This window comes from Thermobia domestica, chromosome 5 (assembly GCF_964235325.1).
Source record: "Thermobia domestica chromosome 5, izTheDome1.hap1.1, whole genome shotgun sequence".
NCBI classification, from domain to species: Eukaryota; Metazoa; Arthropoda; class Insecta; order Zygentoma; family Lepismatidae; genus Thermobia; species Thermobia domestica.
This window is the reverse complement of record NC_137458.1, coordinates 32,652,038-32,667,471: the sequence shown is the minus strand read 5'-3', so window position 1 is coordinate 32,667,471 and position 15,434 is coordinate 32,652,038. Positions and strand designations below refer to the sequence as shown.

Sequence of the window (15,434 nt, the reverse complement as noted above, 5' to 3'; positions counted from 1 at the left end):
TGGTGAGATCTTGAGAAAAAACAGTTACTTAAGAAAGAAAAATCAAATTTCTGGACCTTATATGAAAATACTGTTAGTTTGACAACTGGAAATTGATACTGAAAATCTAGAGAGTGCATTCTCTGGCATTTCGAGCTACGAACTGCAGAAATCGCACAGATGGCATGATATGAAGATTAGACACGAAATTCAGTGAGACATATTGTGGTTCTCTAGGAAACCATGTTGGCCATTCTTATGGGCTATCTCAGGTTTTTCAAGTATTCAAATACTTGAAGGATGATGATGGTCACTGACTAGCTAGAAGTGTCTGCCGAAAAATCAAATAACTTAAGAATCTCAGTGGTTAAAGAGTAATGCAAACACTCCTTCCACTCCAGTTCAATTTATTCGCTGTTCGCTTTGACATTTTCCGTTTAACGTTAGCTACGAACGCACACATATTTGGGCCACTCTCACTATTTCGGTACCTTCCAAGATCACGCACATATTAACAGGCTCTAATAATATGTCTTTCTGCAGGGAGAGCAAAAGAATTGAGGGTTTAGAAAGTACGTATACAGTCCCGCTGGACAACCGTTGTCGTTCAAACTAGACCATGAAAAAAAAATAATTCTGTACAGTGGGTGGGGTCTCTACTTTATTTCGGACTATACAACAGCTTTTGAGAAGAACATAGCAGATTATATAAAACAAAATAAAGCATTACTCAACATTATTTAGTTCAGTTGGTCGCACGTCCCTTGGAAATTTCCTTATATGGTTTCTTAATCACTGAATTAAAAATTTACAATAAAAATAATACAGTGAAAGCGAGGTCTATCTAATCAGCTCTGTGGTCTTCCATGAATAACTGATCAATTGCTGCATAAACATCATAATCATAATCATCATCGTGTTCAGTACGCAAAGACGCTTTGTTCTCTGTCCCAGAGCATGTTCCTTGGCAAATGCAATCCTCTGTCATTTTTCCCTCCCAGTCTACTAGCGTGTATAGTCTTCCTCTAGCAAGCAAGGCGTCCTTCATACCTTCAAAGTACTCCAGTATCATGGTACGGAAATCACTGAAAAAAATACAATATAAAATATTTTATATTCTATCTGTAGGAACACTTGAAACTGAAATTATATAAAGTGATTTATTAGCGTAAAATTAACAAAATAATATAAAAGCTAAATTCACCACAAAAACTTAATCGCTGCACGCTGATAACACTAGTTAACAAAGGTTTTGTTACATAAAAGGAAATACCTGTTCTTAAAGGAACTTTTTGCGCTGAATTCGAATATGCACTCGGTTTTTCTCCGTCACGTACGATTTTCCCGTAACAGAGGGATTTTCGGGAAAATCCCTCAAAAATTTCCCTTTTCGTTTATTTTACACCCCAAGATCTTGTTCCCTTGCATATACTAACATAGAAATTATACCCAAGTATATTTTGATTCATATTTAACAAACCCTCCAAGTTTCGTAATAATCGCTTTATTCTTTCTAGAGAAATAAATATGTTTGTATGTATACTGTGTGTACTGTTTTTGCACCTTATAGCAATGCTTTCAGATCTCTTAAGTTGAGGTAAACGTTTTGCTTTATTACCACAAACACATATATAAAATTTCATACAATATAATTTACAAGTGTGACAATTTACAATAAACAATAATACAAATGTACCAAAAGGTCATGAAAAGACAATCTAAACTATCACAATATATGAAACTTCCATTGGGTTACAAAAACGTACACTACTTCCTTCTTTTGTAAAAAATGTTGCATTCTCTAACAAGACCCCAACAATAGTCCCCCATCATTGAAGCATCCCATCGTCCCTGGTACTTTTTCTCCATTGTCATTATATCTTGGTGGAATCTTTCCCCCTGTTCGTCGCTGAGGGCACCTAGGTTAGCAGGAAAGAAGCTGATGTGGGAGTGCAAAAAGTGGATTTTTAAAGACATCCTACAACCCAACTCTTTGTATTTCTGTATCATGTCCTGTACGATTTCTGTGTAACTCTCAGCTTTGTTATTGCCCAGAAAGTTGCGCAGAACACACTTAAATGCTGTCCAGGCAGCTAGCTCAGCACTGTTTGACTTGCTGTCAAAGCTATCATCAAGCATTAATTTCCTAATTTGGAGACCAATAAACACTCCCGCTGAAATCTTAGCATCACTCAGGTTAGGGAACTTATCTCGCAAATACTTGAAACCTTCACCAGATGTGTCCATGGCTTTGACAAAGTTTTTCATAAATCCTAACTTGATATGAAGTGGCGGTAGTAATATCTTATTAGGATCTACCAAAGGAGCTTATTTGACGTTGCATTCTCCAGGTACGTAATTCACTCTAGGTTCCCATTCCTTCACTTCACAATGTTTGTCATCAGCTCGGCTATCCCATAAACATAAAAAACATTGGTACTTCGTGTAACCGCACTGCAGTCCTAATAAAATACCAACTACCTTGAGATCACAACATAATTGCCAACAATGGTCCTTTTAATTTATAAGATTTAGCAAAGTTGACATGGTGTCATAGGATTCCTTAATCTTCACTGAGTGCGCAAGTCGTATAGAAGGTTTTTTGCTTCCATTATGTAAAAGGACAGCTTTAAGGCTGACTTTTGACGCGTCGATAAATAACCTCCATTCTTCTGGAACGTAAGGAATTCCTAGCTCCGCCATCAACCCATTTATATCCGTACATACGCACACATTATCCTGCATTGAGAAATAGCTTGAAAATTGAACATGCCTTTTCCTGTACACTGATATGTTCGTTTCTGCGTCCAATAAGTTCCACTGCTAGAGCCTTGATCCCAGAAGTTCCGCCTCTTGTTTTGTCAGGTGCAAATCACGGACTAGGTCATTAAGTTCACATTGCCGGATGAAATGTGGCTCGCGAACACAGTCAGAGATGAACGTTGGATCCTTGGATGTACATGTTGATGTCGATGGTTCATCAAGGTCATGATCATCATCAGAGTCTTTTGGCCATATCTCTTCCCAGTTGGTAGGGGGCTCGGGAAGTGGAAGTTCATCCCCGTGCGGAATAGGTCTAATTGCGGATTTAACGTTGGGATAACTTATTGTGTATTTGCTTTTTTTTTAGAATGTCCCTTAACTACTGTGAGACAAAAATAACAATCATCCAGATGGTTGGTGGGTTCTCTCCACACCATTGGTACAGCAAATTTCATGAACCTCCGTTTCCCTTTGGCCCATGCAAGTAAAGTGACGTAGCACGACGCACAAATTATGTTGGATGCCCAAGTTTTGTCCTGATCTCCCACACGACATCCGAAATATATATAATATGCTAGTTTCACCGATGGCGTAATGGATCTACACTGTCCTTTAACTACAAACTGGCCACACACATAACAAAAACTATTTGGTGAGTTAACACACGAACGTTGTCCTCTTGACGCCATTGTACTGATCACAAACTAAACTTCTGGTCTTAGTTGGGTATAATGCCGTTAAGATCAAACATGAAAGCACTCTTAGCAGCAAAGACAACTTTGAAAGTGAAGTAGTGTTAAACCACATGTCAATATAAAAATGAACAAAACTCCCTCACCAGGTGTCAAGAACACAAGAAAGAAAGAAATGCGCGGGGGGAGGGGGGAAACGATACCGTAGTGGAAAATTCAGACTGCATTAGTTCATTGTTGTCAACAATGAGTCTGTATTCCATTCTTTCTTTCTTTTGCATTCTGTTACATTTGATAACAAATATTGATAACCATTTCATGAACAAAACGAAAAAACTTGGAGAATTGTATATATATGTATTAAGATATACATATACTGTACGTTTAAAAAAAATATACGTTGGAAGTATTTACAGAGAGCAATACAAGTGTGTTGTTGACTATTGTAAATATTCATTTTTATGTCTGTGTTTGTAGTAATAAAGCAAATCGTTTTTACCCCAACTCAGGAGATCTGAAAGCATTACTATCAGGTGCAATAAACAGTGCACACAGTATACATACAAATATATTTATTTCTCTAGAAAGAACAAAGCGATTTTTACGAAACTTTTAGGGTTTATTAAATATAAATCAAGGTATACTTAGGTATAATTTCTATGTTACTATATGTAAGGGGACAGGAGCTAGGGGAATAAAATATCTGAAACAGGGAAATTTTTGAGGGAATTTCCCGAAAATCCCTCTGTTACGGGAAAACTGTACGTGATGGAGAGAAACCGAGTGCATATTCGAATTCAGCGCAAAAGGTTCCTTTAAGATCAGGTGATTTTTCTCATGTAACAAACAAAAAGTTTAAATTTGTTAACTAGTGTAATCAGTATAATTTATAGTTAGTCTCTAGAAACGGACCATCTATTAGAAATTATGTGACTTTCTTTCCAACCGAGTAATCATTAAATGTGTTTCTGATGCGAATAACATGAAAGCAAACAATTGTTAGTGTTGCATCATAATTCAATTTGAAATTTCCTGAACAAAATTGCGGAAATCTCCAGAGCGCGAAGGCTAATATAAGTGACAAAAAAAAAAAAAAAAAAAAAAAAAACACTATCCACAAAGCAATCCATTGAAACTCATGCGACAGCTATTAAGTTTCACACTGAAAAAGTAAGTAAATCAAATATTACTACTCAGCGACAAACAAAAACTATATACCAAAGAACAATTTAATTGATTCTACTTCGAAAATACTAAGATTACTAAATAGCTGTTCCTAAATTAATTAAAACAATACCAGGAAATTATTGAACACTGTCCAAATACTAAGACTTGTACGAAATCGTACTTTTAATTTTATGACAAACTTTCCATTACTTAAAAAATTCTAAAATCTAATGTGATCTAACATCAAATCTAATGCGAATAAATAACAAGAGTATCTAGAAAATTTAAATGGCGAAAAATGCATCATTGAAAATTTTGGATATTGTGGTGACCGTTGAGAGAATTAAGCAGTAAGAAAATATAAAACGTATATAAAGTGTACATTTGTAAACAAGAACATTTTAAACAAGGTTTTACAAATATCTTTGGCATATAGTTATCTCAGTGATAAATATCACTTCATTGAAATGGCGTAAGGAAAATTATGATTGGCTTAGTGCAAAAGGAAAATCCAAGTTGCATTTGGCTAGAATATGAATTACGAAGTGAATTTTAAGCAGGGGTAAAATTAGATCTGAAAAGGTAGGGGGACGCATGACGTCACGCTGTTCCCCGTGTCTATATTTGCCCATTGTAATTTTTTTAGAAAGTGGGAGAACGCTATAGATATTTTCTGCAAGTGGGAGGACAGCATCCCCCGCGTAACCCTGCACTTTTACCCCTGATTATAAGTGAATTTAAGTAATTGTATTCATGAAGTTCGATTGGCGGATTGCACAATTCCAGTTTCCCCTTTCTTGAGGTTATTACATACTCAATAATCAATAAAAGCCTTCTGATAGACATCTGTAAAATAAGACTAACTTAGTACTTGTTTCTTTATAACAATGTTACTACTAATTCCCAAGTTTGCTTTATATTATCATACTAGTTAACGATGCTTTATGAAACCCAGACACTGCTATGCAAATTGAAATTTCCATCAACACGGGAGGGTCCGCAACCTGAGGACGCGCCATGCCGTGGTGAAGGAACCCACGTTACAGGGACATCTATTGTCGCCAGATAGAATTACTGCTGACAAGAGCAGAGTCAATGGACATATTCCATAACAGTCATATTCAGGGTATCTTAGAATTATATCAAACATGCTGGTTGGCTGATCTTCCGTTTCAGCATTCTTCATTGGCTAATCCATTACCGATTGCAGAATAGATTGTCATTACCCGTACTTTCCTTTAATCTGAAAGACGTTGATACTAACGCCATCTCTTAGCGTCGGTAGCGTTTATCATGGTACAAGAAAAGTCACAACTAGAGTAATTTATGTGTGTGTGTGTGTGTTACACAAATGAGGCGGCGGATTGATACAGAAGCAAGTCTCGTGTTACTAGCTTGTGTAACATCATAACAATGAAATGCATGTACTTCTAGTAGTGAAATAATTGTCATGTTAAGTATAACTAGAAATTGTAGAAAACATTTATCATTTCTACATTGGTATTACGAGGATAGTACTTTCTGTGAAACAAAACCAAAAAATGCCAATCCTCAGAAATATTTCGATGCAGAAGCGCCGTTTTTTGTAAATCAGTAGGGGTCCTTTAATTAACTGTTCAAGACCGGGAATTTAAGGGTACAGAAACCACTCAGGCTTATAGGGCGGCCCTTTCCCGGATAATTCTAGAAATTGGCTCTCCTAAAAATGTAATTTTACGTATTTTGAATGAATAGATTCTATTCGTTTCTTTTTTTTTTTTCTCACAGTGGAAAATATGTATTCTTAGATGAGAGTATTGCGGTGTAACTAGGAACATTCTAACCCGACCTTAGTTCTCGCCATACTATTTTCAATGTCTGTCGTTTGTGATCTATGAAGCATCAAAAAATCATGTTCAATCTGCCATTTAAAGGAATAGCCATTTCATTGAGAAAAAATACAGTGAAGATGACTTTTGCTGTCTTTTCATCATCTGCATCATAATTTCGGATATTTCCATCGTATCTTAAATCTCAGCTCAAATTTTATATATCTTTTGTCACCCTAAGAAAATGTCGGTTCTTACTATCATTTGGGGTGTTTAGAGCTCAAGGCACACAAGTTCAATTATCTAAGGTGTGAGAAAAAATGACAAAGTTTGTTTACATGGAAAAAGGAGCACGGTTTTCTACAGTATAAGAAGTACTTACAATATCTGGATATGAACCTTTCAAGTACTGAAAGGAGCTTCATATATAGATCCTAAATATAAAATATCACCAAAGCAACCAAATTGGATTAGAATTCAGTTTTCTTTCTTTTGCGTTAGCTCTTTTATTTTCTCTTTTCCTATTTTTGTCTGTTTTGTGGGGTGCTGAGAACCCGAAAAGCTGCTACGGAGAGATCCTCCGGAGTCTGCGATCCTGTTTCGTTTAGTGACATAATTTAATTTAAGGTTTTAATTCAAAGTTTAATTGACTGAGAATAAAATAATTTATGTATTTTGTTTATCAAAACTAGTAATGAATAACAAACAGAAGATAGTTGTATGGATTATACAGAATATAATGTAACAGTACCGTCTTTTAGATTTGGCTTGGTAGTCTAGCGTGTTAAGTCATGTTTCTTAAACATTTATTTTGTAAATTTAAGAGATCATTTTTACCTGGTTCAAATCTCACTGTGTTCTACTTTTTATTGTTTATTTTACGATCTAATTGTATAATTAATGAAATTACTCCCAATATCTATATAATGTAACTATGCCTATTTTTAGAAGGAATATTAAAAATTTATCTATAGACCTATATTTTGAGATTTCAGTGAGACTGCACTGAGGCATTATTAAAACATGTAAGCAATGAAGCATAGTTTATTACTTGAATTTAACAACTCTTTGGAACTGAGTCACTCTCTTTCTTAAACAATTCTTTATTTGGGATTCATTACAAGATAACATTACACTGATTTAACTAGAATACGTATTAAAAAAAAAAAAAAAAAAAAAGCTATTTGGCTTAACTTGCTAAATATTTGCTCTTCTGTTAGCAAGTTTTCTTTTGCACCGATGCTAATAGTAGTTGCTAGTATAAACGTTTACAGACTTTAACGACCATCGGGAAAGAATTGATGTAACTATTTGATGGTAGATTAACTGTCTGCTCCATTATCTGCAATGCGATGTTGTCACATAGTGGAAATGGCGTCTTGAGACGACCATAAGAAAAGTATATAATTATATATATTTTTCGCTATATTTTGACCTGTAGAATAGTGCTCTGTGGCCCGTGGGTGCCATTTTTTGAACAACAGATTATATATGGTCGGCGATTTATATATGACCGGCCAGAGTCATATTCTTTCCAGTTTTCTTCGATTACACGATATTTAAATACTGATGAAATTAGCTAACAGCAGGCATAACAAAACTGAACCTTCCGCCACAGTCGATGAAGGTGTATCACCGGCCAGATGCTGGTGTTCATTCAATTGAACGATGAGTTCAGCGCATCGGCTCCCAAGCGCCATTATTTCTGGCTTTCTGGACCGAAGTTCAATATTTCTTAATTCATATATTTCCTCTGTTGCCTCATGATGCTAGGTCAACTCTGGAAAAGTTTAGTGCTTCCATGGGGAGTAGAAAGAGACAACGGATAGCGAAATCACGCTTATTACAAATTAGGATAAGCAAGAGTTTTATACATTTTGTCATTCACTTTTTTTAATGCTTCCCATCCACATCCACAGATGACAAATTTTTGTACATGTGCTCACCAGAAATAAAAAATGACGAATATAGCGTAGACTTTCTCTCCTCTGCTACATATATGGGGCGGGTACGTGTAATGAGTGTTCTCCTTAAAGTCTCTTGACAGAGTCTTTAAAGTCCTCCTTAAAGTCTCTTTTTGCTTTGTTATATCCTTCTCACTTAAGTTTAATACATTTCCTTCTCACTCTATATACTTCGCTTTATATCAACAAAAATGAAAAAAATATTTCTCTGAAGTTCTATATTCAACACAGTGTTGCCAACTATAGCGGAATTCCGTTACGCGTAGCGACTTTTCGTTGCCCTGGCGACAAAGCGGCGACGGACGAAAAATACGAAAAGTGTAGCGACTTTTCAAAAACCTATCTTTAAAACTTCCAACTTTCCGCCATAGCTTCAAAGAAGTGAACAAATTTGGCTACAAAACATTTATTTTCGGTTAGAAAACATGTGACAAAATTTAATCAATTCGGGCCTTACGCACAGTCGTTCTGACGCGTGATTAGTGCCATATTAAAGAGTTCGACCCTCATATGTCTCCTGCAGTAGTACGACCTTTAGTAAGACGCTAATCATACGTCAAAACGACTTTGCATAAAGCTCAATCTATCTTGTGCACTTAATGCTTGTCCATGCCTTAATCAGAATATTGTTTTAGGCAGAAAGGGCCAACTTGTTGTAAGTTAGAAGTACTCTTGAGACGAAAGTATAGAATTTTTTTATGCAGTTAAATATTATTTTATAGTAGTTTCTTGAGGAGAGAAATTAAAAAAATTAGGATTACGCGAAAAACTACTTCTTTTCTTGAAAGTAATTGTAATAAAACATTTCATAAATTTTATATTTGATACATGTATATTATTTGCACATTAATCTTTGTTTAATTTGCTGTTAAGTGAAATCATTGTAATTATTCTTACATTTTATTGCACGCAGCAACGAATAAACCATATTGAGTCGTCCATTTCTAAACGACATCTCGTCCAAGAAAATTCGATTTTGAGATATTGGCACCACTGGGTCTATAATGAAATGAAAATGAAATGAAATGGTATGCATAAACACTAATCAATCACAAAACTACTACACTGCACAGGACTACTACAAAAACAACGTAAAAAATTAGATGCTTCCAGTCTGTTTCCATGTTAAATATATGTGGGTCAAAATGACCCTGGAAGTGTAATAATGGTGATTTTTTCAGAAGTGTATCTACGGGTTAAAGACGTGCCCCAGCGTTTACTACGTTCAGCTTCTAAAGGGTGTTGTGGGTTCATTTATAATTCTTTTTAATTTCCAATTTTCTATTCATTAAGTGACTGAAGTGAGGAAATGTTTGAATCGTACTTTTGAGCTTGAACTTCATCGACTCATTTTCATTCATTTTTATTTCATTTTTTAAAAATAAATATTGTAAAGAAGGGAAGAGTATTCAAATATGCCTTTTAAATATTTCTTTTAAACACATTCTCGTGTAAAGAACGGACTTTTATCTAATAATAATAATATTTATTTATTTATTTATTTATTTATTCTCAGGAAGATATCTGCATACTACTGTAGTGCAGTCCAGATCATAGTTTACCGCTTCTTCTTATAAAAACTACAATTATTAATAGTTCTTTGTATTCTTACGATATATAATTTAAAACGCCTTTGATATAATATTCCTAACATTTTAACTTCGAAGGTAGTTTAGTTCTGTTGGAAGCTCGCACCTCCATGAGATTTTCACGCCCCCGTCATGGGACGTGGCCCCTAGATTGTAATTATTTGAAATTTAAATTTTATTTTTATTGCATAATTTCTAATTATACGTATACAGTTGTTAACATTAGTTAAATTTTCTTTATCTAATGAGACTATTATCATTGATATATGTGTTTATGGAACTGAGATTTGTTTATGCGTTCCAAATTAGAAGTTTGAATTTGGGACATTTTGGGACAGGTACAAAATGTTTTATTGTTGGTACAAAACAGTACAAAACTTCCTCTATCTAATGACACCACTCTGATGCAAATTCGCACATGTGGAACTCAGAGGTCAAGTTGGAGTTCCACACTAAAATCTAAAATTTGGGACATTTTGGGACATGTACAAAACTTTTTATTGTTTGTACAAAACAGTACAAAACTCTGGTATACATTATTTTTGTAAATGATGATGTGGAACTCCATCTTGACCGACCTATACTTTTCGCGTAAGTCACTTTATTTTATGTCAGAATAACCTACGTAAAACAGCTTGAATCCTTGTATCGATAGGGGTAAGCGTAATCGTAAATGTTTTAATGGTTAAGAGACTGGATATGGAAACTTGCCGAACTTGGAGATTTACTTTCTTCAAATTGTTTACCCATCTGTGTATTAAACAAGGTTTGTTTCCTATTGAAACGACATTAGTAGCCTGGTATAGATGGGAAAGACACTACTTTAATAGTTATCAAGTTTGTTACATGCTGTAATGTGATGTTGAACAAAGTCAGAGTGGGTCGAACATATATTTTTTCTTATATTCCATTTTTATTTCAGGTGAATAATGAGCGTACAATATGTTAGTGCCTATACGATATGCAACACGAGATGCACATGCTTTTTTAAAAATATTTTTTGTTTTTGTAAGAAGTAACTATATGGCTCAAAATTGTATTCCTATCCATTGTCTTGTTACCTTTATACCTGATGTGAGCGAGTAATTTTGGTTGCAGAAGCACAGGGTTAACTTCAATGTACTAAACTAAAATCCCAGAGGGTCAGAACTTCTGGTCACGATCATTACTTGAGAAGGTAACTACACTGGATCATATGGTGTTAGGTTGTTGAATTGTTTCCGGCAGTAATACAATTCAATATTTTTGCCATAGAAGTAAAAAATTTTAATACAAATTCAAAAGTATAATATCTTAAGGAATTAACATCGGAAGTCTCATAAAACAAACCTGCAATCGTTAATTTCGATCTTCTTTGACACGTTATTGGAAACATATATGAACACTAGTGTTCCATAAAGTTTTAAGACGTCCATCGTCATCCGAAACGCTGAAATAGAACGAAAAAATATAATGAAAATAGAAATACTTTTATTTCTTTTAGAATACATTGCAGCAGTAACAAATAATAATACAACATACTACCAATGTACACAATGTGAAAATCGGAGTTGCCATTTGTTTAACAGATCAACAACAGAAGTTGGGCTCCCGTAAAGCTTCTTTAAAATAAATGTTACATCTCAACAAAACTTTGTGAACACACGACTTGCAATACGAAAAAAAAATATAGGAATAAGAAACTTCTAGCAGCCCTAATGGTGGATCAAAATCAGGCCCGTAGCTAGGGAACGGCTAGAGGGGGTGCTGTCCCCTCTAAAACTAACGCTAAATAGAATTTTCAAATTGACTCAAAACCAGTGAAATTCTTGCAATTATGTTTACCAAATTAAATTCAACTTTGCGAATTCTACTCATTTCTGTGTAAAATTATGTGTTTCTTGCTAGATGCACCAAACATCTTCCATTGCCTTTACCCATTTCAAAAATTTCAAGTCGTACCCTATTATTGCAACCATGACAAGCATCCAAGGATACCAGGTGCACTTCCAAACAACACTATCATAGTCCACAACGTTAGTTGTTAATATAAATAAACTGTGGTCTCTCGCTTATTTTGAAAGGCACAAAATTGTGTTCAAACGTTAAATAAAACATATATTTTATTTTGTATTGATATAATCTAAAATTGCTGTATTATAATTTTTTATAATGTTTAAAAAATAAATATTTCAATTTTAATTATTAATATACAAAATAAAGCAGGGTGTGCAACGTATATATGATATACATCTTATCTTAACTATATATAAAACTACATGAGCTGACATAAATTATTGAGCACTTCCTGTAGGGTTACAATGATTAAATTTGGAATGATTGTAGTTTTTCGGGACAAACCTACAGGAAAATTGCCAAAGTGAATATTTTTAATTGTTAGTGTGTCTAAAGAGGGGATGAAAAATTTCCCCATGTTATTTAAATGGGCGTTTTTCTGGACCTATAATCTGATATTTTAGGTACTTAGAATTGGGATAAAAACTTGAAATTCGGTATGCTTGTACGGTTTCATTAGCGTTACCTAAGTGAATCATCAGAAATAAAAATTTCAAACCGTAGAGTGGTTTTATGGGAAACTGAAAAAATCTTTCCCATGTTATTTATATGGAACACCTTTTACACTCCCAAATTATTGAGCACTTCCTGTAGGGCTACAATGATTAAATTTGGCATGATTGTAGTTTTTCGGGACAAACCTACAGGAAAATTGCCAAAGTGAATATTTTTAATTTTTAGTGTGTCTAAAGAGGGGATGAAAAATTTCCCCATGTTATTTAAATGGGCGTTTTTCTGGACCTATAATCTGATATTTTAGGTACTTAGAATTGGGATAAAAACTTGAAATTCGGTATGCTTGTACGGTTTCATTAGGGTTACCTAAGTGAATCATCAGAAACAAAAATTTCAAACTGTAGAGTAGTTTTATGAGGATCTGAAAAATATTTTCCATGTTATTTATACGGGACGTCTTCTACACCCCAAAATGTTTAGGCACTTCCGGCAGACTTAAAATAATGAAATTTGGCATGATTGTAGTTTTTCGGGACTAACCGACAGGAAAATTGCCAAAAGTGAATATTTTTAAATTTTAGGGGTCTAAAGGGGAATGAAGAAATTCCCATGCTATTTAAATGGCCGTTCTCTTGGGATAAAAAATCTTATCTTCTAGATAGTTAAAATAGGAAAAGAAACGGTAGAATTGTGGTATCAAGTGGTGCGAGGCTGTTGGTCGAGCAAAGACAGTGGGAGCGAAGCCCCCGGATAGGCAGATTCATGAAATATGAAGAGCAAGTTGACGAAATTCACTGTTGATGCAAAGGCCGATAGATAAGAAATACGAGGCCGTCTATAGTACTCGCGCCGAGTCATGAAGCTTGACCTAAATCTACCGATTTCGCCACCCAATAGAACGTGAGGGTGTGTTCCAGTCGTCAACCGCCACCCATCAAATTTTGTCAGTGTCTTCTCTCGCGCTACACGGAAAACATCTCCCGAGAGTACAGTGTTGTCGGATTGGCGTCAAGTTCCGTTTTGTTAATTCCTTTTTGTTGCGTTATATTTTCGTTGTTATTATTTGTGCTACTGTTTCCATTTTAGAATAGTTGTTACAGTAATTATCAGGGTGGATTGATTTAAATCAGTCTGATTTAAATCACTTGATTTTTTAAATAAAAATCGTTGATTTAAATCGAATTTCGAAATAAATTAATTTAAAGTGAAAATAAGTAAAATCCCGTTTCTGTTTTGTTATTTCGATTATGGAAATTTATAATCAAAATACAATGAGACTCAAATGTACAGTATAGTATGAAAACAAATGTCATGCAGAGGATGATTAGGGAAAATCCCGTTTCGAACAGGTAATGGAGCAACCCTGCTTTCTTCTTTTCGTAACATTGGGTTTGGGTTTTAAGGTCGGTAACTATTTCAACGGGAAAATCACTATCGACATTTAAGTAGAAAATTCTTTTTTGTGCGTGTCTGTTTGTTTGTTCCTAGATAATGGGGCGTATTTAGAGGGGGCCTATCCTTTTTTTTTTTTTTTTAAGAACTAGCTTGCCGCATGAAATACATAAATTTCGCCTCAAAATGAGTTTTTAAAAATAGGCCCCTGCCAAATATAAGTAACTTTTGTGAAAAAAAAGTGTCATTTTGATAAACGTTGCTGTGCTTTTTCTTTATGCTTAACATTTCAATTATATCACCTATTTTTAGGTGATAGGGTAGAATCTTCACTATTCGATTAAAAAAGTACCAATAAGGCTTTTTACTTCGTTTTCTTCATGACTGGAGGCATTCTAGAACACGTTACATATGCTTTCACGCCTTTCTGCGTTGAGTCATGGTGTGTGATGATGTCATAAATTTAAAAAGATGATATTTTTTGTTATGCGTATTATTATTATTATTATTTGGAGGGTTACATTTTGCATTCAGAAGACAAATTTTGCACACTCGTTCAGTGCACCCCTTAATAATTTTCAGATGTTTTCAGATCTCTGTGTGGAAACAGCGGGATGCAGAGGGGCAAAAATGTTTAAAAAAGAATATTTTTAACAAAACATAGCTTTTTCCGTGATTTTCCCGCCTCAGATGGAGACATATGAATGGTACCGTTTCAAAGGCTGTTCTATTCTGAAGAAAATGATGTACGTACTATGCTCCTAGGATAAATAGGGATGTCTCAGGAAACTGTTATCTGAGATCTTGTTTTATAGGGAAATCTGGAGTATTTGGGGAATATTATTTTTCGCGGGCTTACTTTTGCACTACAAGATTGAAATTTTGTACATTTACTCAGTGTACCCCTCAGTAGTTTTCAGATTTGTTTTAGATCTCTGCCTTAAAACAGGGGGAGGGGTCCACAGAGGTAAAAATTAAAATATATATATATATATTAACAGAAAATTCCTTTTTTCGTGATTTACCAGCCCCAAATACATGATGGAGACATTTGAAGGGTACCGTTTGAAAATTTGTTTCATTCTGAAGAGAATAATGTACAAATCATGATCCTAGGATAAATAAGGATGTTTGAGGAAATTTTTATATTACATCCGGGTCATCTGGGACATTGTGGAAATGTTCTTAGCTCATTGTTAAATAATTTCCTCACCCTTACTACTCAAGATAGAAGCTTGAAATTGTGTACACACATTTAGTACACCCCTTAGTATTTCCCAGTTGATTTTGAGATCTGTGCGTTAACACAGGGAAATCCAGAGGGGATCAAAATTTTAAAAAAAAAAAAAGTTTAAAATATGCCGTTTATTCTCAAAATTTCCCGCTTCAGGGCCATGATAGAGAAATGTGAATGTTACCGTTTCTAAAGCCGTTCTATTCTAAAGAGAGTGATGTATGTACCAGGGTTGGCTGGCTTAAACCATTGTTTAAACCAAAAAAACGAAAAATGTCCGTAAAAGAGTAACTATTCGTAAAATCTTGATGAACACACACATGTGGGTTATCATG

The 15,434-nt window shown here is 34.6% G+C and overlaps 1 protein-coding gene across 10 annotated transcripts in view; it reads right to left on the bottom strand.

Moving 5' to 3' along the window:
* LOC145685837 (uncharacterized) overlaps positions 1-15,434 on the bottom strand; it is a 162,721-nt gene that overhangs the window by 33,505 nt on the left and 113,782 nt on the right. For 8 of the 10 annotated variants that reach the window (XM_081758435.1, XM_081758433.1, XM_081758438.1 and 5 more), the window contains 2 exons: positions 11,292-11,391; positions 619-1,064 (listed from right to left, as the gene is read on the bottom strand). In XM_081758435.1, coding sequence (XP_081614561.1) covers positions 824-1,064; positions 11,292-11,391 — 341 coding nt within the window. In that variant the 3' untranslated portion in view covers positions 619-823. Of the gene's footprint in view, positions 1-618; positions 1,065-9,270; positions 9,373-11,291; positions 11,392-15,434 lie in introns of those variants that run through there. The other 2 variants (XM_081758442.1, XM_081758443.1) reach the window with 2 other exon arrangements.